We start from the raw sequence: 22,911 nt of genomic DNA on the forward strand, positions 1-22,911 counted from the left end.
TCACATCTTCTGTGGCTTCAGGATATATCAGGACAGTTTTAATCTTTTTAGGTCACAGGCCTCTCTGAAATTATAAAATCTATGGACCTACCAGACAAATGTACATATCTATTGTACAGACAAATGTACATTTCAGAGAACCTCTTAAAGCTACCCATGCACCCCAAATTAACTTCTGAGCTATATGTTGATGTCTCCGTATTTAGATTCAGAACAAGCTACACTGCTCTCATGAGCCTCAGGCTAAGCCCACTGGACATTTCCCACAAGTTCCTCAAACTCAACATGCCCCAAATTAGAACCATCTTTCCCAAACCCCACCAGAACACATGCCCTATTAACACACCCAATTGGATGCTGAAGGCAGAAATCATCCTTGATTCTTCCCTCAACCCACAGCCAACCAAATGCTAAGACCTACTGGTTCTACCTTCCCAACATCTCCCAGACCTATCTACTTTTCTCTGTATTCACTGTTACCGCCCTTGGTTTAGGGCACTATACTTTTTCTCTAAGTATTCCCAACATTCTCCTAATGGGTCTACCTGCGTACAATACTAATTTTTAAAAATTGATTTCCCACACAGCATTCAGAGTGATCAAAAAGTCTGATCATGTTACTGTCTGGCCTAAAATTCTTCAAGGGCTCCTTCCCACTGTTTACAGGGACCTTCTTTATATACTACTTTATAGTCTCATCAATTGCCACCTGCCCTCTCCCCGGCCACCATCTCTAACATATATTACTTTAGGCTTTGACCATTTCAACTGAATCACTAATGGTTCCCCAAACAAGCCATGTCTTCCACAGGATCTGTACCTTTACATGAATCATTCACTCTGCCTGGATATATCTTAACCTGCCTCCCAAGTCCTTTCAATTCAGACGTAACATTCCACTGAAAACCCTTCTCTAGTTACTCCAAAACTCTACTCCAAGACATCTTCCAAGAATGTCTATATTTATTCTTTTTCAGAATCCCTGGTATACTATAATACCAATGGTCTACTTTTCTTCATTTTCCACTAAACTATAAGTCCATTAACCCATTATGTAACACCATTCTAGAGAACACCTATAAAAAAATAAAATTTTATAGGACACCTATGAGATTCCTCAATTTAAATTTTTATAGGTGTCCTATATATAGGATGATGGGACATAATGGGTTAAGGACAAGGATTACATTTTGTCTATGTAGGCATGACATCCAGAATCATGTCTAGTATGTAACAGGCATTCAATAAAATGTTGTAACAGTATAAACAGATGGCTGGATGGATGAATATGGGCAATACAGGACTTTGAGAAGTCTAATCAAAACTCCAAAAGGCATTTTGAAAAGCTACAGGGAAGCTATTATTTGTAGAGATGAGACTTATTACCTCTTAAATGCATACAATGGTAAAAGGGGAAGCAAAAAGAGTCTCACAATTAAATTTTCTTTTTTTCTGTTGCTGGGGATCAAACCCACAGCCTTTTACATGGCAGGCAAGTGGGCTATATCCCCAGAACCTTGCAATGATATTTTCTATTTTCTTCTCTCATAATAGTTAAGAGAAAGCAATGTTTACACCTAAGAATTTAGAGAAGGTGCTCAGACTATGTTCTCTGAAGAGGAATCAGCAAAAGATGATTTAGTTGCAGACTTTTCTGACTCCTGGCAGGAGTACACTGGGCTTCTTGCTGTGCTCTCACCAAGTCCTGGAGTTCTCTCAGTTGTTTTCCTGTCAATCCCCCAATGCCCAGATCCTCCTCATCCTCTTCTGACTGGGCATTTGTATTACCAGAAGATGGACCCTGTTTGATAAAGAACTCTTCATGCTGGTCCAGTAGGAGTCCATGTAGCATCCATGCTGAGAGCTGTTTATACATGACCCCATGACACACAGCCAGGATTCTGAGGAGAGAGGAGAGCAAGAGCTTTAGTGGTCTACTTAAAGAATATGACTTGAACCAGCACCTCAGAAGCCATGCTACAGGATAAAGAGAGGCCTGAGAGTTTGGTGAGTCATAGGGGGAAATAACAAATTAAGTTAAAAATAATTGTGTTATTGTGCTATTTTAATTTAATTATTTGTGGATGAACTAAGTAATTAAATTTCCATAGTTGCAGCCTACATTCTGAAGTTGAAAAGGTTACATAAATGTTGTGATACTCTTTTGGGAGAGGCACATTCTCTTTCCTTTCTTTGCGTAAAGTTTCAAAACTGTTGAATCTCATTAAGTTGAAATGGACTTAATGGAGTCTCTTTTTAGCTAACACAGTATTAAATTTATTTTTCTTTTTGTTGAAATTACATAGAAAAAGAAGATTCAATGTTAGTGCCTGTAATATATGAAAATGCATTATCTGACAAAATGCAGAAATGAAAATAAAATACGGAAAGATTGTTAAGAAATAGAATATTGAGATAGTCTCAATGGATTACCTACCAGATAACAGATTAATTACAAAGGGGAAAAGAAACTTCTATAGTGGAGAGATCTGATGGACAAGAGACCTGATCAAACTTCACAACAGCAGTAATGGGCTAAATTTACTTTCTGTGCTTTCTGGTATGATGGAATGAGAAATACTATCATCTATGTTGTTTTCTTGCCAAAAATATTTAACCTGAATCTAATCATGAAGAAAGAATCAGATAAATCTAGATTGTGGAATATTCTGTAGACAACCGGTATGGGCTCTTATAAAAAGTCATTATCATAGACAACAACAAAACGCAAGGGGGATCATTCCAAATTAAAGGAGACTAAAAAAGACATGACAATCAAATGCAGTGTGAAAACTGATTGGAACCTGAACTGCAAAAACAGTACAGTTGTAATGAACTTTTTGGAACTGGAGAAATGTGGATATATTCTAGATATTGTATTATGGAACCAATGTTAGCTTTCTTAGGTGTAATATGGTACTAAGGTTAAATAAGAGAATGCATTTTCTAGAAATACAAGATGAAGTTTTATGGTTAAGTGTTAAGGCATCTGCAACTATGTCCTAATGATTCAATTTTAAAAATTAGGGCATGTGTGTATTTCACACATACCCAAAAGGGAAATAGAAAAAAATAAATGTGGCAAAATGTTAACAACTGGTAAAACTAAAGAATGTACAAGTGTTTCACTGTAATATTCTTTCAACTTTTTTGCAGGTTTGAAATTTTTCAAAAGTTGGGAAGAAAAAGAAACTACAGGAGCTGAGCACAGTGGTGCATACCTATAATCCCAGCAGTTTGGTAGGATGAGGATCTCAAGTTCAAAGCCAGCCTCAATAATTTAGAGAGGTCCTAAGCAACTTAGTGAGACCCTGTCTCAAAATAAAAAATAAGAAGGGCTGGGAATGTGGCTAAGTGGTTAAGTGCTCCTGGGTTCAATTCCTGGTACAAGAAAACAAAAACAAAAAAACTACAGGAACTCGAACCTACTATTTTTAGTATACTAACTCAATAGACTGTCTTTTTTTAAAAAAGTCAAATTGAAAACCATTTACATTTATGAACATCTATAAAATTTGATCTCTCAAAATATATATCAAATACATGTATCAATATTATTTACATGAGATTTTATATTCTGAATACATAATAGAGGATTCAGTCCCCATTGCATGTTTTGGAAAGTTTCCTGCTCTGCTGAGGGTTTACTTGTTCAGTGTTTCAAGAGTTGTGTAGATTAAAGAGTTGTGAGCCAGGTGTAGTGGTACATACCTATAATCCCATTGGCTCCAGATACAGGATAACACTTTATATCAACTCCTATTCTATACTCAACCAAGTGGGTAAAATACAGTAGAAAATGTGGATTGTAGCACCTGGGATTCAGACAGGAGGATTGCAAGTTCAAAGCCAGCCTTAGCAACTTAGCAAGACCCTAAGCAACTCAATGAGACCCTGATTCTAAATAAAATATAAAAAAGGGTTGGGAATGTGGCTCAATGGTTAAGTGTCCCTAGGTTTAATCTCCAGTAGCAAAAAAAAAAAAAAAAAAAAAAAAGAGTTGTGAAGAGGGGCTGGGAATGTAGCTCAATGATAGAGTGCTTGCCTAGCAAGTGTGAGGCCCGGAGTTCAATCCCATGCATGGTTTTGGGGCAGGTGGGGGGAAGAGTTGCGAAGAGTCTTATAGATCATCTACTACAATTAATACTACACTCCATTTTTAATTTTTAATATTTATTTATTTATTTGTAGTACTGGGAACTGAACCCAGGGGCATTTTATCACTGAGCTACATCTCCAGCCCTTTTTTATTTTTTGAGATAGGGTTTTGCTAAGTGGCTGAGGCTGGCCTCAAATTTGCAATTCTCTTGCCTCAGTCTCCCAAGTCTCTAGGGTTAGAGGTACGAACCATCATACCTTTCCATACCGTCTTTTAAATATGAGGAAGAGGAGAGTGAAAAAATCCAAAAAATAACCTCTAATAATACTTAAGATTAATTTTTATACAATTGTAATTATTAAAACAAATACAATTTTGTTTCATCTTTCAGTAAGTATCATATGAAGTTTTTTTACATGTTACTATGGTGTTTATAATCTTAATGGCTTTATAGTCTATCAAGAGAATATATCTTGGAGCAGACTCTTCACCACGCAAGTGAGCTGCCGAGTTAAATGAAACAGCTGATAAGATGAGTGACAATTTAAAATCTAAGTGATCCGAGAACACACACTGAGCCCTGATCGGCTGAATCCAAACTCCCGTTCACCTGCTTCCCGCAGACAAACAGCTATGACTCAGCATTAATCCATCCGGCTGAAACAACTGGTCAGCCCTTCTCATCCTACGGAGGTAAATGCCTACCAAGCCTTCATAAGTAGTGGCCACAGGTTTGAAACGGGGCTTGGGAGAGACAGTAAGGACCCACCCGTTGCATTGGTCGCCCGGCAAAGGGAAACGAACTGTCGCCATTTGCAAGAGACACCACCATGGCAGAGAACTGACGTCATCAGACTGGGGCGGAGGAGATAACTTCATTGAAACCTGCGGCTACAGGTGTGTAATTCCCTAGCCTTCCCTCTCCACACATCGGGGAAACCTTAAGGGCCCCTCCCAGCTCTCCCGTAAGGGCCCCTCCCAGCTCTCCCGTAAGGGCCCCTCCCAGCTCTCCCGTGAGTGCTACAGCCAGCCCGAGGGAATCAGAGGTGGTGCGGGACCCGCGGCGTGGGACTACCGTTCCCACCAGGGCTGACAGCTGAGGTCTCTTGCACCAGCTACGGGGGAGTGGCTATCGGAGGGCAACTAAAATCCGCTGAGGATTCTCAGCCCCAAGCTCTACAAACTTAGGGTCTGAGGGAATGGCAAACTGGAAGAGTGTGCCCAGTCGTTCATGAAAACAGGGCTCCCGGGAGCAGCAGACCTGGCATGTAGCCAGTATTGTGGTGAGAGGGGCCTGGCTAGAGGAAAAGTGGGAAGTGACTAGACACAAGAGGAGGCCCTAGACACTCAGGATTGGAGACTCGCCCAGTCTGGGAGGAGCTGCTGCACAGTGATTGGTTCCCGCGTATTGACAGGAGAAACTTGACCTGGTGGGCACAGCGCCACCTACTGGAAGCGAAGTTAATCAAACTCTAAGACTACATTTATTAGTTTTTTTTTTCTTTTTCTTTTTTTCTTTTCTCTTTTTTTTGATTTGGGTTTTTCTTTCATTTTCATTTTTCTTTCTTGTTGTTTTATTAATTTTTTTTACAAAATATTTTTTTAATTTTTTTCTTCTAATTTTAATTTTAATTTTTTTTAATTATTATTATTTTTTAAAAATTTTTTTCTTGGGGCTGGGGATGTGGCTCAAGCGGTAGCACGCTCGCCTGGAATGCGTGCGGCCCGGGTTCGATCCTCAGCACCATATACCAACAAAGATGTTGTGTCCGCCGAGAACTAAAAAAATAAATATTAAAAATTCTCTCTCTCTCTCTCTCCTCTCTCAATCTCTCTTAAAAAAAAAAAATTTTTTCTTTTTTTAGTTCCTATTTTTTTCTTCTTTAGTCTTTTTCATTTTTCTTATCCCCCTTTCCTTGAATTCTACCTGCCTACTCTCATTCTCTTTAGTGACTTCTTCCCTTCCCTTCTAATACCTTTCCTCCCAAGCATCAAATTAATTTATAGGAGTAAACAGTAACTCAGCAGTCAAACAGAACAAGAAGTAACATGAGCAGCTTCTAAAAACAAGGAAGAAAAGGAGTACAAACAATGCAGGACAGCCTAAATATTCAGGAGGACCTAGAGTCATCAGAAAAATGGTCATATAAAGAACTCAAGGAACACCTTAGACAGATGGAATGGAACCTTAAAGAGGATACAAGACAGCAAATTCAAGCAGCGAAAGAATACATTGAGAATGAATTTCATAAACAGATAAAAGAAGAAGTTAAGCATCTTTATCAGGAGATAGAGATTATAAAAAATAAACAAACAATAATACTAGAAATGAAGGAAACGATAAACCAAATTATAAACTCAATTGAGACTATCACTAACAGAGTGGAGCAAGTAGAAGCCAGAACGTCAGATAATGAAGACAAAATATATCATCTTGAAAAGAGTCTAGCCAACTCAGAAAGGCTGGTAAAAAATCATGAGAAAAACATCCAAGAGTTATGGGATAACATAAAAAAACCAAACTTACGAGTCATCGGGATAGAAGAAGGTACAGAGATTCAAACCAAGGGAATGAGTAACCTGCTGAATGAGATAATTACAGAAAACTTTCCAGAAATAAAAAAGGAAACAGATATACAAATTGAAGATGCATACAGGACACCGAGCACACAAAATCACAGTAGACCAACGCCAAGACACATTGTTATGAAGATATCCAACATACAGAACAAAGAGAAAATATTAAAAGCTACAAGAGAAAGCAGACAGATTACATTCAGGGGTAAACCAATAAGGTTAACAACGGATTTTTCATCACAGACACTGAAAGCAAGAAGGTCATGGAACAATGTATTTCAAACATTGAAAGACAATGGATGCCAACCAAGAATTCTGTATCCAGCAAAATTAAACTTCAGGTATGACAACGAAATAAAAATCTTTCATGATAAACAAAAGTTAAAAGAATTTGCAGCCAGAAAACCAGCATTGCAAAGCATTTTGAGCAAAACACTACACGAGGAAGAAATGAAAAACAATAACCAAAACCATCAGTGGGAAGTGCCTCAGTAAAGACAGAGGGCGAGGGGAAAGATAATCATGGAGAAACAAACTAAATTTTTTTTAAAAAAAGGATAAATAATCAAACATGGATGGAAGTTCAAGCCATATATCAATAGTAACTCTGAATGTTAATGGCTTAAACTCTCCAATAAAGTGACATAGGCTGGTATCATGGATTAAAAAAAACAAATCCAACAATATGCTGCCTCCAGGAGACACATCTGATTGGAAAAGACATACACAGGCTGAAGGTGAAAGGATGGGAAAAAATATACCACGCACACGGTCCTCATAAGCAAGCAGGGGTGGCCATCCTCATATTGAATAAAATCGACTTCAAGACTAAGTTAATCAAAAGGGATAAAGAAGGTCATTATATACTGTTAAAAGGAACCATTCACCAACAAGACATAACAATTATCAATATTTACGCACCAAATAATGGTGCTGCGACATTCATAAAACAAATTCTCCTCAAGTTCAAGAATCAAATAGACCACAACACAATAATTATGGGTGACTTCAACACACCTCTCTCACCATTGGACAGATCCTCCAAATAAAAGTTGAATAAAGAAACTATAGAACTCAATACCACAATCAATAACCTAGACTTAACTGACTTATATAGAATATATCAACCATCATCAAATGGATATACTTTTTTCTCAGCAGCACATGGATCCTTCTCAAAAATAGACCATATATTATGCCATAGGGCAACCCTCAGTAAATATAAAGGGGTGGAGATAATACCATGCATTTTATCTGATCATAATGGAATGAAACTGGAAATCAATGATAAAAGAAGGAAGGAAAAATCCTACATCACATGGAAAATGAACAATATGTTACTGAATGATCAATGGGTTACAGAAGACATAAAGGAGGAAATCAAAAAATTCTTAGAGATAAATGAAAATACAGACACAACATATCGGAATCTATGGGACACAATGAAAGCAGTTTTAAGAGGAAAATTCATCACCTGGTGGTCATTCCTCAAAAAAAGAAAAAAACCAACAAATAAATGTGCTCACACTACAACTCAAAGCCCTAGAAAAGGAAGAGCAAAACAACAGCAAATGTAGTAGAAGGCAAGAAATAATTAAAATCAGAGCGGAAATCAATGAAATTGAAACAAAAGAAACAATTGAAAAAATCAACAAAACTAAAAGTTGGTTCTTCGAAAAAATAAATAAGATTGACAGAGCTTTAGCCATGCTAACGAAGAGAAGAAGAGAGAGAACTCAAATTACTAACATACGGGATGAAAAAGGCAATATCACAACAGATGCTACAGAAATACAGAAGACAATTAGAAATTATTTTGAAAACCTATATTCCAATAAAATAGAAGATAGTGAAGACATCGATAAATTTCTTAAGTCATATGATTTGCCCAGACTGAGTCAGGAGGATACACCCAATCTGAACAGACCAATATCAATGGATGAAATTGAAGAAGCCATCAAAAGACTACCAACCAAGAAAAGCCCAGGACTGGATGGGTATACAGCGGAGTTTTACAAAACCTTTAAAGAAGAATTAATACCAATACTTTTCAAGTTATTTCAGGAAATAGAAAAAGAGGGAGCTCTTCCAAATTCATTCTATGAGGCCAACATCACCCTGATTCCGAAACCAGACAAAGACACCTCAAAGAAAGAAAACTACAGACCAATATCTCTAATGAACCTAGATGCAAAAATCCTCAATAAAATTCTGGCGAATCGAATACAAAAACACATCAAAAAAATTGTGCACCATGATCAAGTAGGATTCATCCCTGGGAAGCAAGGATGGTTTCAACATACGGAAATCAATAAATGTTGTTCACCACATCAATAGACTTAAAGATAAGAACCATATGATCATCTCGATAGATGCACAGAAAGCATTCGACAAAGTACAGCATCCCTTTATGTTCAAAACATTAGAAAAACTAGGGATAACAGGAACTTACCTTGACATTGTAAAAGCTATCTATGCTAAGCCTCAGGCTAGCATCATTCTGAATGGACAAAAATTGAAGGCATTCCCTCTAAAATCCGGAACAAGACAGGGATGCCCTCTATCTCCACTTCTATTCAATATAGTTCTCGAAACACTGGCCAGAGCAATTAGACAGACGAAAGAAATTAAAGGCATAAAAATTGGAAAAGAAGAACTTAAATTATCACTATTTGCAGATGACATGATTCTATACCTAGAAGACCCAAAAGGGTCTACAAAGAAACTACTAGAACTAATAAATGAATTCAGCAAAGTGGCAGGATATAAAATCAACACGAATAAATCAAAGGCATTTCTGTATATCAGCGACAAAACTTCTGAAATGGAAATGAGGAAAAACACTCCATTCACAATATCCTCAAAAAAAATAAAATACTTGGGAATCAACCTAACAAAAGAGGTGAAAGATTTATACAATGAAAACTACAGAACCCTAAAGAGAGAAGTAGAAGAAGATCTTAGAAGATGGAAAAATATACCCTGTTCATGGATAGGCAGAACTAACATCATCAAAATGGCGATATTACCAAAAGTTCTCTATAGATTTAATGCAATGCCAATCAAAATCCCAACGGCATTTCTTGTAGAAATAGATAAAGCAATCATGAAATTCATATGGAAAAATAAAAGACCCAGAATAGCAAAAGCAATTCTAAGCAGGAAGTGTGAATCAGGCGGTATAGCGATACCAGATTTCAAACTATATTACAGAGCAATAGTGACAAAAACAGCATGGTACTGGTACCAAAACAGGCAGGTGGACCAATGGTATAGAATAGAGGACACAGAGACTAATCCACAAAGTTACAACTATCTTATATTTGATAAAGGGGCTAAAAGCATGCAATGGAGGAAGGATAGCATCTTCAACAAATGGTGTTGGGAAAACTGGAAATCCATATGCAACAAAATGAAACTGAATCCCTTTCTCTCGCCATGCACAAGAGTTAACTCAAAATGGATCAAGGAGCTTGATATCAAATCAGAAACTCTGCGTCTGATAGAAGAAAAAGTTGGCTCTGATCTACAGATTGTGGGGTCGGGCTCCAAATTCCTTAATAGGACACCCATAGCACAAGAGTTAATAACAAGAATCAACAAATGGGACTTAATTAAACTTAAAAGTTTTTTCTCAGCAAAAGAAACAATAAGAGAGGTAAATAGGGAGCCTACATCCTGGGAACAAATTTTTACTCCTCACACTTCAGATAGAGCCCTAATATCCAGAGTATACAAAGATCTCAAAAAATTAGACAATAAGATAACAAATAACCCAATCAACAAATGGGCCAAGGACCTGAACAGACATTTCTCAGAGGAGGATATACAATCAATCAACAAGTACATGAAAAAATGCTCTCCATCTCTAACAGTCAGAGAAATGCAAATCAAAACCACCCTAAGATACCATCTCACTCCAGTAAGATTGGCAGCCACTATGAAGTCAAACAACAACAAGTGCTGGTGAGGATGTGGAGAAAAGGGTACACTTGTACATTGCTGGTGGGACTACAAATTGGTGCGGCCAATTTGGAAAGCAGTTTGGAGATTCCTGGGAAAGATAGGAATGGAACCACCATTTGACCCTGCTATAGCCCTTCTCGGTCTATTCCCTGAAGACCTTAAAAGAGCATGCTACAGGGATACTGCCACATCGATGTTCACAGCAGCACAATTCACAATAGCTAGACTGTGGAACCAACCCAGATGCCCTTCAATAGATGAATGGATTAAAAAAATGTGGCATCTATACACAATGGAGTACTATGCAGCAATAAAAAATGACAAAGTCATAGAATTTGCAGGGAAATGGATGGCACTAGAGCAGATTATGCTTAGTGAAGCTAGCCAATCCCTAAAAAACAAATACCAAATGTCTTCTTTGATATAATGAGAGCAACTATGAACAGAACAGGGAGGAAGAGTAGGAAGAAAAGAGTAACATTAAACAGAGACATGAGATGGGAGGGAAAGGGAGAGAAAAGGGAAATTGCATGGAAATGAAGGGAGACCCTCATTGCTATACAAAATTACATATAAGAGGATGTGAGGGGAATGGGAAAAAAAACAAGGAGAGAAATGAATTACAGTAGATGGGGTAGAGAGAGAAGATGGGAGGGGAGGGGAGGGGGGATAGCAGGGGATAGGAAAGGTAGCAGAATACAACAATTACTAATAGGGCATTGTGTAAAATTGTGGATGTGTAACCGACGTGATTCTGCAATCTGCATTTGGGGTAAAATTGTGGGTTCATAACCCACTTCAATCTAATGTATGAAATATGATATGTCAAGAGCTTTGTAATGTTGTGAACAACCAATAAAAAAAAAAGCGAATATATCTTAATTTAATTTTTCTTCTGGTAATTTTCTAATTTCCTGATAAAGACAACCTTGCATATGTTTATGACACTGTGGGATTACAAAGTATTTTAACACAATACTGGCTACACATATGCATATTTAAGCATAATAAGCAGTATCTGGCACATGTAATGAGAATCCTGCAAGGATAATGAGATCCAAAAATTAAAAAAGATTGCCTCAAGGTCAACTTGGCAGCTAACCCTGGCTTTGATACTTTATTTTATAAGCGTCTCATTGCAGATGATCCTGAACCACCATAAGGATTACATGGGCTCCTCTGCTTATAGGATTTTCTATCCTGGTCAAAACTCTACCCTGAGGGAAACCTGAGAAGATCTGAAAACAAAATATAAGAGAAGTCAAGTTACTTGACCTTCCCCGCTATCCCCAACCTCAATTATTCCATCACTTACTTTTCTAGTGCACTTCGAACAGGAGGTAACCCTCCACAGCTGTGTTTGTAGACTGTTTCTAGGATTTGACAACCATGAATCTGAGGAAAATACAGACTTGTCAATCTGGATTCAAACAGTTCAAGCAATATCAATTCATATTCTATACTCAATCAAGTGGGTACACTATAGTAGAAAATGTGGATAAACTATTTCACAAGATTTCTGACAGGAGTTGTCAAAGATGGGCTCCTCCCCCCAAGCACCATCCACATAATGTGTAGATAGGCAGCAACGCAAATTGCAAGAAAAACTCAGCAATCTGCTTTTTTTTTTTTTTTTTTTTTTTTGGTAGTGCTGGGGATTGAACTAGGGCCTCACACATGCTAGGGAAGCACTTTACTACTGAGCCCCCTCCCTTGCCCCCTCAAGGTGATTCTTATGTGCAGTGAAATTTGAGAACAAATGCACTAAAGAAACCAGAATCATTTACAATCAGAATTCCAAAATCATGGAAAGTTTTTAATTTCAGGATAAGACCCAATTCAGAATACTTGTAAGGTATATACTCCCCCACAAATTCACTGCCTTTGTGTACTTTAGGCTGTATGTGTGTGTGTGTGTGTGTGTGTGTGTGTGTATTAGTTCCTGGGAATTGAACCCAAAGCTTCATATATGCTAGGCAAATGCTCTACCATTTAGCTACATCCCCAGCCCTTTTTTAATGTTTATTTTGAGACAGGGTCCACTAAATTGCCTAGGCTGTCCTTGAACTTAAGATCCTCCTGCCTCACTCTCCTGAGTTGCTTGGATAAAAGGTATGTGCCACCTAGATTTTTTATTTTATATAAAAATATTCATATATTTTATGGTATAATTTATTTTATATAGAAAATATTTATATTTTATTGTGTAGTTTATATATCATAAAATTAAATCATATTATGTGTATCATTTAACAGCTTTTAGTAATTTATAGCATTGTGCAACCATCACGATGTTCTATAACATTTCATCACTTAAAAAGAAGCCCCTCTCATGCCTATTGTGATCAGTCCTCATTCTCTGCCTCAGCCTGTGCTCTTGACCACACATATTTCTTTTTTTTTAAACTCTGTAGAGCCTTACTTAGCACACTAGTTTCTCTATCACCTTTCTGGCAGGAAGGAAGATTCATCCATCTGTAATTCTTTCATTCGTTTTCCACTCTCCTTCCTATAGCCAATGGAAGCTGGAAAAAGTAAACTTAGTTGTGCAGTCTGGGAATACTGTACTTTCATCATTAACTCCACTAAACTAGAAGGTTCATTGGGAACCTCATTTTTGGGAAGTAGATTAGTATTTTACAGCATAGTCTTTGCAGTCAGATAGACCTGAGTTTATATCCCAGCCCTACAACTTACTTGCATCTGTGTGACTCTGAGCACATTCTTTAACATACTTAACCCTTTAGAGGATTGAATGTGATAATGTATGTAAAGCATTTAGTACAGTACCTGCTACAAATATCTAACATAGAGCAAGTGCACGATAAAAGCTGGACATTGTAATTTGATGAGAGCAGTCAGCTTTGATGGGCCACAGAAAGCCTCCCTACTGGTTTTGTAGGCAGAGCATAAAAGTTTCTATATTCACAGAGCAAAATTAACACAGCAATGTGGCAAATTAATTATATAACTAGTTACATTCAGCAAGGTGAACATTTTTTTTAATATCTCTTTAGTTGTAGATGGACACAATACCTTTATTTTGTTGTTATGTGATGCTGGGGATCAAACCCAGTGCCTCACGCATGCTAGGTAAGCGCTTTACCACTGAGCCACAACCCTGGCCTTAGATGAACATTTTTAATATGCTAACGCATAAATATGAGAGCTTAAAAACATGTAAACTTGAGCTAAACATGTTTAATCTCCTTGTCTATTTGGTCCAATTACAGACTGTAAACAGCAGAGTAGACTCTTCTTCTAATATGAAATCTCAAAGCAACTCATTCTTCAAAGTTGTTATGGTTTGGCTGTGAGGTATCCCCCATAATGCTCATGTGCTAAGCAATGCAGGAATGTCCACAGGTGAAATGATTAGATGATAAGATCTATAACCTCATCAATGGATTAATCCATTTGATGCATAATAATCTGAATGGACTACTGGGTGGTAACTATAGGCAGGCAGGGCATGGCTATAGGAAACAGGTTCCTGGGGGCGTGGCCTTACAGTATATCTTTTGCCTGGTTCTTCTCTGACTCTCTGCTTCTGAGCTGTCATGAGTTGAACAGCCTTCCTCTATCATACCCTTCTGCCATGATGCTTTGACCTAACCTTAGGCCCAGAGCAATGGAGCTGGCTGACCATGGACTGTGAAACTGTGAACCCAAAGTACACAACATCTTCTCTAATTTGTTCTTGTCAGGTATTTTGGTCACAGGAATGCAAAGCTGACTAATACAAGTTGTTAACTCTGCCAAGAAAGAGTATTCTCCTTGACATTGGGAACTCTTAACTTTTCAGAATATCATGAAAACTTGGGACAAGAATAGGCTTAGTTTAACTAATAAACATCTGTATTTTACCCAGTGATTTCATAATTCTCAGAAAACTGCCAGCACCTTAACCATACATCTATCACCTTCTTTCTAAGAATTAACTTTCTGCTTCTCCTCAAGACCCAGACTCAACAGTTCTATACCCTTAATGTAAATTGTTCTCACCTCCAACTATTCATAGCATTTTTACCTTGCCCCATGAACATTCCTGGATCTATCTATTACATTTGTCTGTTTTCTGAACCAGGTGGTGCTTAAAAACAAGGCCATGCCTTATTTTTATATTTCTGACACTTAGCATGATATACAAGTAGATTCTGTTGAATGAGTAAATTAACAAGTAAAATACTACTAAGAACTAGTATATTTTTCACCAAAAAGAATGTAAGGCAACTTTGATTATTAATATTTCCTTGGTGTTTGCCAGAGCAAAAGCAAAAAGGAAAGTTCTCACCTTTTGACTTTTAATTTGCTCTACTACAACCATCACAGAGGGAAAAAGTAGTTGGAACTGCAAAGTAGAGAATAATTAAAGGTAGTTAATCAAATGCAGAGGGAAAAGAATCAACTCAGGAAATGCTTTTTTTCTAAATAGTTCAAGTTAAGACAAATGACAATACCACAGAACAGTCAAGAGTTAGTATATACTAAGGCAATTTGATTTGGGGATAGGATGCAAACAGGAAGAAGATAGCAGACAGAAGTAGTATCTATTTCTGAGGCTGGCATAATTTTTAATATTGAATTCAATGATAACATTAACATGAGACATTAATTATTAACTAAATTTGGAACTCTTTAAGCAGTTCTGATGTAGTAAAGAATACAAAATGCACAAAATATAAAATGCTAGACTCTGGTACTATAAGGAAAAACATTCTCAAAAGAGTGGCATTAATAATGTCAACAGATTCCAAGGCATTTTGTTACTTGGACACATACCTGATCTAAGGAGTAATTGACATGTGATATGGAGAGATGCGGGTCAGCCAGGAACTGCAATAAAAAACAGGTAAAAAACTACTGTAATTAGGGCTTCACAAAAAACATCTTGAATCAATTTCATGTATAAAACTAGAAGAGAATCTGAGAATGGGCTTAGTGTTACTTCTACGCTACAGAGCTCACTCAGGAACCTTTGCCATGATTCCTAAGCCACTTTGATCATGTTTTGGGCATGATCAAAGAGAGAACACTGTACCCTCCAACCACAAATAGCTCAGTTTTAACTACCTGACCTTATCAAAGAACATCTTCGATTTGAGACTATGCTCCAATCTGCTGTCCCAGAAGCACTGCTTCCTACATCTCCACTTCCTCACCTCTTGTTCCAAATCAAGCAGTGCTTGGCGATAAGGCTGCAGAACTGAATCCAGCCCTGTGCAGAAGGCCCTCAGATAGATTCCATGTAGCCCACCTGGTCCCTGCTGAGATGGGTGGTGGTCCTGAAACCAAACAAAGAAAAGTCAACTTCTTAGCTCCGGCCCTGAAACTTGAGGAAGACATTGTCCTTTATTAGTGGTATTGTTTTCATTTAAATAATTACAAATCAAAGAAATACTTCAGAGAGGAACACCCAGCAGAAAATATTTTGAGCACTGACCTTTTAAAATGTGGTATTTTAATTTTCCAAGCAGTACCAGATGTCACAACCAACCAGAAGTACTCTATAAAGTCAGTGGAGATTTTTCCATAAACCAATTTTGGCCTTATCATTCCCAGCTTAAATCTCTTTGGTGGCTTTCTATTGCCCCAGAATAATATCCAAATTCCTCTACATGGCACACAATAACTTCTGCATTCTGGCCTTGACCCATTTCTCCACAATTATTTTTCACTGCTTCCAGCTGTGCATTCTCATTTCCATGGTTCACCAAATGTGCTTTGCTTCTCCCTTACCACTACAGATTTGGACTTGTACTCTACTTCTGTCTGTGTGCCTCATCTTTCTGACAAACACCTACTCTTTTTGCAGGACCCAGCTCAAGCATATCTCCTCTGCAAAGCCCTTTCTAACTCTCTCTTGGGAATTAACAGTTCCACCTTGTTGCTTTCGTAACATCCTACTTAGTGAACTGTACTTTTATTTAGATGTCATCCTCACTAGACCATGAACTTCATAAAGCTAGGAACCATACTTTACTCATCTTTGTATCTCAGCTTCTCACAGTTCTTTAAACAGAGGGTAAATATTTACTAAATGAATAAAATGACCTCAATCTTCCTCCCAACATATCTTCTCTTGCCTGGCTTGGCAATTCATCAAGAACATAAATCTGAGAGTCAACATGGCGGGGTGGTCATGAGACTCTCATCAAGGGGTAATATACAAATACAGCTTATCTTTCAGGAAACTTCCAAGGGTTTTTTGTTTGTTTGTTTTTGTTTTTGTTTTGTAGGAGCATCTTGTATAGTTTTTATGTGGGGAACTGTGGGGAACATTTGTAAGAGGTTATGATGGACGATCGTCTCTCTGGCTACATACTGACTTGGGTATCAGACACTGGTGGTGGTAGGTCACATAGCAAAAATCAGCAACAAATGTGATAGGAAGCTTGGAATGAGGGGTTAGAAAACACATTGTAGCTTGAGGATGCTGTAAAGTATACTAGTAGTTCCTAAAGATAAATCTTTATAGCCACACTAAGAATAGCCCAGACGGGAAAACAGCTCAAATCTGGCAACCAGCCAATTTTGTTTTGATCTTCTGTCATTGTAGAACACTGAATATCTTCACTTACCACAGTATGAAAAGGAAAATAGATTTTTTTTTCTTAAAAAAAAAGTAAGTTACTATAGGTTTCTTTAAAATTTGAGGAAATAGGAATTCATATATCATGGACAATAAAATTCAAGTAGTCACATTAATAGAAGATAGGCTTTTTTTTTTTTTTTTTTTTTTGCGGAGGTCAGGAGTATTGGGGATTGAACTCAGGGGCACCTGACCACTGGGCCACATCCCCAGCCTTGTTTTATACTTTATTTGGAGTCAGGGTCTCACTGAGTTGCTTAGCCCCTCACTGTTGCTGAGGCTGGCTTTGAACCTGCGATCCTCCTGTTTTAGCCTCCCAAGCTGCCGGGATTACAGGTTTGCACCACGGTGCCAAGTTGAGGATACCGTCTTTTCTTTTAAGCGTCATATACAAAAAACAACTGGCAACCTTGAGAAATTCTTAATTTATTTCACACGAATCACCAATGAATTCACTGAAAGCTTGACAGTTTCTACCCTCTAAAGGTTTACATCCTGAGATCAGAATCCCACCTGTTGCTGCACATGGCCTGTGTACTGTTCAATGAACTCAGTAAAGCGAATATAGTCTGTGCCAAGCCGGCAGAGTCGATTCAAGACGCTGGTCTCACTGGGGTGGAGAAATGGAAAGTCCTGGGACACCTGCAAGAAGAGGGACATTGACAAAAACATTGATGCCTGCTGGCCACTGCCCCATATTTTTGGGGTGCTTAAAATGTTTCATACTATCTTATCTTTTCCTTTCTTGTTATTTTCCTTAAGATGCCCACTTAAGTTTGGTAAATTCTGAAAGGTATTTCCAAACCACTTCAAAGGTGGTATTCCCTGTTCTGACCTACTTGCTTCTCAAATAGGTAAATAGTGTACATTAAAGATAAGTCAACCTCCCCAGAGGCAACCACTATTACCTATTTCGTATGCAATCTTCAGAGGATAGTCTATAGAATGTGAGGGTTTTTGACTTGGTTCCAACAAAGTCTCTTAGCAATACTGCTCAAACAAGGGTCTGCAGACATATTCTTAGGATTTACAAATTCTCTATAAAATTTTAAATTTTGTTTCCATTGCATTAAATCTCTAAAATTAATGTAAATACACTATAATTTGTAAAAGTACCTTGTAACTGGCCATATGAATTTATTTATATTTGCATTTCTATTTTTAATTTAAATGAAGGACAAATTATAACCTAGCTGTATAAAAGTTTCACAGGAATTCAAATTTAAAGTAGTGGATGGGCTACAGTAGAGCACATGCCCAGTACAGGTGATGTACTGGGTTCAATTCTCAGCACCACATAAACATAAGTAAATAAAATAAAAGTACTGTGTCCATCTACAACTTAAAATAATAATATAATAAAAAAGTAGTGAAATATATTTGTTCAACCACATTTTTAAAGTGTGGCAAAATACACAAAGCCTATTGTTTTAACCATATTTAAGCACAGAATTCAATGGCATTAAACACATTCACACTGTTGTGCAACCATCACCACCATCCAGCTCCATAACTTCTTCATTTCTCCTAACTGAAACTCTGTACCCATTACACACTAACTCCTTCTTCTGCCTCCAACCCCTGGCAATCACAGCTCTACTCTGTCTCTAGAATAATATGATACATTATTGCCTCATATAAGTAGAAACATATATTTGTAATTTCAGAACTGGTTTATTTCACTTAGTATAATGTCCTCAAGGTTCATCTATGAAGTAAAATATGTCAGAGTTCCTTCCTTTACACTGTGTATATGTGTGTATGTGTGTGTGTGTGTGTGTACACACACCACATTTTGTTTATTCATTCATCTGGTGATGGACACATGAATTGTTTCTAACTTTTGGTATTGTGAATAATGCTTTATGAACATGGATATAAAAATATCTTTTGAGACCTTGCTTTTATTTCTTTTGGGTATATTCCCAGAAGTGGAATTGCTGGTCATAATGGTAATTCTATGCTTCTTTTTTTTTAGGAATTGCTATTTAATTTTTCACAGTGGCTGTACTATTTCACATTCCCACCAACAATGCACAAGAGTATTAATTTCTCCACAATCTCACCAAGATTTATTTTCTATTATTATTATTATTTTTTTTAGTTGTAACCATCCAAAAGGATGTGAAGTGGTGTTTCATTGTGGTTTTGATTTGTATTTTTCTAAGCATCTTTTCATATGTGTGTTGGCCATTTGTATATCTTTCCCGGAGAATCAACCATCTTTTAATGAACACCTACTTTATCCCAGGCAGTGTGTTAACATTCAGACATAAAAGAATGAACAAAACCATTCAGTTATTACTTCAAAAGAACTTGGCATAGTACATGTTCATATTGTGAGTATTGTACTTTATGGATGCCATCTTTATATGTGACAGTAATAAACAGGCAAAGAACCTTTGTCACTGAGCCACAATGACTTTGTTAGGAATCTATTTAATATAGATTTTAATGACACAACATTAATCATATCTTCAAGTTACAAATTTAGGAGGTAGCTTGACATAGTGCTTAACAACCTAATCTTTGGAGACTGCTTGGGTTTAAATCCCTGAGCTGTCTCTTATTTGTTTGAAAGTTCAGGTAAGCGACTACACCTCTCTGTGCTTCAATTTTCACACCTATAAGTGAAAATAATAATTGTGAGAATTAAATAAGCTAATATATGAAAAGCACATGTGCCAAGCATACAGCAAGTGCTCAATACATATAAGCAATTTTTAAATTACTAACAACACTTCTCTATCCAGTTATCAAGTGATATCCCCATTATAACTGGCATTTGAGCATTTCTTGTTGGCAGTTTTAGAAAAGTTTAAGGTCTAATTATTCTGAAACACCAAATGATATCTTGAGGCTTCTGAAATAATTTTGTATAACACACTCGTATTAACTGGCATTCTATACATTAGAATTATTGAAGTAAAAATAGAAAATATAGAGCCAGATCTGTAGTTAAGTCATTCTTTTAAACTCAGTGTTGCTAATTTAGTTTCAGAAAAATAATATTATATGTCATATCAGATCTGTGTTTTTGTTTGTTTTGGTACCAGTGATTGAACCCAAGGTCACTTAACCACTGAGCTACATCCCCAGCCCTTTTTGTTTTTGAGACAGTGTCTCATTTGCTTACAGCTTTGCTAAGTTGCTGAGGCTGACTTCAAACCCACAATCCTCCTGCCTCAGCCTCTCAAGCCACTGAAATTATAGGCATGTGCCACCACACCTGGCTCAAAACTGTGTTTTTCAGTCAGGGACAATTTTCACACCTATAAGTGAAGATAATAATTGTGAGAATTAAATAAGCTAATATATGAAAAGCACATGTGCCAAGCATACAACAAATGGGACATTTGGAAATGTCTGGAGACATTTTTGGTTGTCACAATTGGGGGGATGCTACTGGCATCTAGTGTGAGTAAGCTATAGATACTAATTAACATCCTAGAGTACACAGGACAACCCCTACAATAAAGAATTACCCAGTCCAAAAATGTCAATAATGCAGGTTGAGAAACTCTGCATTAGAATAGTGTTAATTTGAATTTCTTCATTTTGTAGTTTTGATTAATTTAATTTGTAAAACTACTTGTTTTTATGGTTGTCAAAGAGCGATATGCTTGAGTTTAGATCTAGTTTCATGTGGACATACATTCGATATTACAATAAAAATGTTTCATAAGCCCTAGGCATTTGTGACAGTTTTTCCTTTTAACCAAATGTGAAAAACACCGCTCTTTTGAAAGTAAGCACTATTTGCTGCTTTTGTCTTCTTTCATAAATACCAGCACCTGCTGTGTGGCAGAAATTGTATTCTGAGTACATGAATGAATACCATGTGGTCTTTGCCACCAAGGGCTATCTATGCAGGAAAAAAGGCTATACACAGGTACTAGCATTAAATAATTATGAACTGTCATTAGTCTCAGAAAGGAAACAAATAAATTGCTGTGATAGAAAATAATGGTATAAGGGAAGGATATTTATGTAAAAATATTTTTTTAGTTGTAGATGGACAGAATACCTTTATTTATTTATTTACTTTTATGTGGTGCTGAGGATTGAACCCAGTGCCTCACACATGCTAGGCAAGTCCTCTCCCACTGAGCTACAGCCCCAGCCCCAAGGATGTGTAATTTAAAAACATGGTCAGAGAAAGTTTTTCTGATCAAGAGACTTCTCTCTGAGGAAAATATCTGCTTGAGATATTTAAATAAGAAAGGAAGGAAAGGAGATAATGATTTAGTTGTGGCGCTCTTCTCTGCCTCCCCAGCCCTTTTTCTGTAATTTATTATCTCTTTTTTAGTTAAAATATTCAAGTACCCGCAAATACTTTTGTAACATTGTATTCCTATATGGCATTGTGAGTTCTACAGGGGAAAAATGAAATACCAACCCAGTCTTCAAAGATCTACTCACAAAAATTAACGATTCAAAAAATTCACCTAAACTCCCAAACCCCAAAATCAAATTCACAAAGAAAAGGAGAAATCTATTTGACTTATAGCTTTTAGTGACCAAGAATGTAATTTGCCCATCCACCTTATCTACATCAGACAGACCCATATCCGTAACTTAACTTTTGCATAAAGCTTTCTGAGCTTCAGTTTTGCTCATTTGTAAACTTCGGCTAAAAATACTTAGATTACCGAGTTGAAAGAATTAGGTAATATTCCTAGAAGCAGAATTAGACGAGTAGTTCAGATACTGGAGCAAGAGATCTGGGTTCAAATTTAAGCTCTGCTAATTACTAGCCATGACCATGGGAGTTAACATTCTGTAAAAGGAATATAGGCGGCTGTGAGGATTAAATGTGATAAAGCCCTTGCACAATATTTACCCCACAGCCCTTCCTCCTCTAACATTTCTGACTACAAGGACTCCTCCCAAGTTCTTTACCTAGCGCAGTAAGGAATAATGGTCCCCTACAAAGTTTTTCACCTAGTGGGAAAGGAGTAATAAGGGAAACACCGCATACTCTAGAATTCATTTTTTCATTCAGCAAAATTTGCTGAGCGCTTATGTGTGCTGAAAGCTGTGAATTTGGAACAGCCTTTAAAACTCAGTTTGAAACAGAATGCAAGAGTGAAAATATAAAAGTACACTTTTATATCCAGTTCCCCAGCAATTCTCGCTCACACTCCTCGACCTTAGTAAGGCCCCCTCAAAGGAGGGACCATTCAGGATCGGCCCTCGGTTTCTCATCCTAGGCCCGGCGCCCTCAAGGCGTTTACATCCACAGCGGGCCCCTCGAACTGCGCTCCAGTGACCTGGCCAGGAAAACGCTGCCCAGTGCTGCAAGCCCTGCCCTTCAGACTCCGCCTACAGGCACTGGCTCAGGTGCACGGATTCTACATTAGCTGGTTCCCGCGCTCGGAGCCCAACACGGTACCTGCAAGCCACTCCTCTTGTTCCAGGTGAATATGGATCCTGGGTACCCGCTCAGAGCCAGAAGCAGTTCGTGGATCATTCCCACGGCGGAATTCTTAGATACGTGGCTTCCTCCTTCAGCGCTCTTCCAGGCGACCACGCTAAGGGTGCCTCCTCTTCGACACACGCACTGGCCTCTGGCTTAGGCGGTTCACCCTGAACCCTGCCAACTGCAGCCAGAGGAGCTGACGGGAAGCCGGGAAGGAACTAGCGCGCCGCGTCCCGGAAGTGTACCGAGCTCGGC

At 37.7% G+C, this 22,911-nt stretch overlaps 1 protein-coding gene across 3 annotated transcripts in view; it reads right to left on the bottom strand.

Annotated features, from left to right (window-relative positions):
* TUBGCP4 (tubulin gamma complex component 4) overlaps positions 1–22,899 on the bottom strand; it is a 55,309-nt gene extending 32,410 nt beyond the window's left edge. For 2 of the 3 annotated variants that reach the window (XM_081292086.1, XM_081292084.1), the window contains exons 1-7: positions 22,630–22,899; positions 17,748–17,876; positions 15,805–15,927; positions 15,425–15,478; positions 14,937–14,993; positions 11,958–12,037; positions 1,700–1,901 (exon numbers count right to left, since the gene is read on the bottom strand). In XM_081292086.1, the coding sequence (XP_081148212.1) occupies positions 1,700–1,901; positions 11,958–12,037; positions 14,937–14,993; positions 15,425–15,478; positions 15,805–15,927; positions 17,748–17,876; positions 22,630–22,707 (723 nt within the window). In that variant the 5' untranslated portion in view covers positions 22,708–22,899. The remainder of the gene's footprint in view (positions 1–1,699; positions 1,902–11,957; positions 12,038–14,936; positions 14,994–15,424; positions 15,479–15,804; positions 15,928–17,747; positions 17,877–22,629) is intronic. The other variant, XM_081292085.1, reaches the window with a different exon arrangement.
* Between the last annotated feature and the right edge of the window lie 12 nt (positions 22,900–22,911).

Source organism: Spermophilus citellus, assembly GCF_964194105.1.
Source record: "Spermophilus citellus genome assembly, chromosome: 4".
Taxonomy (NCBI): domain Eukaryota; kingdom Metazoa; phylum Chordata; class Mammalia; order Rodentia; family Sciuridae; genus Spermophilus; species Spermophilus citellus.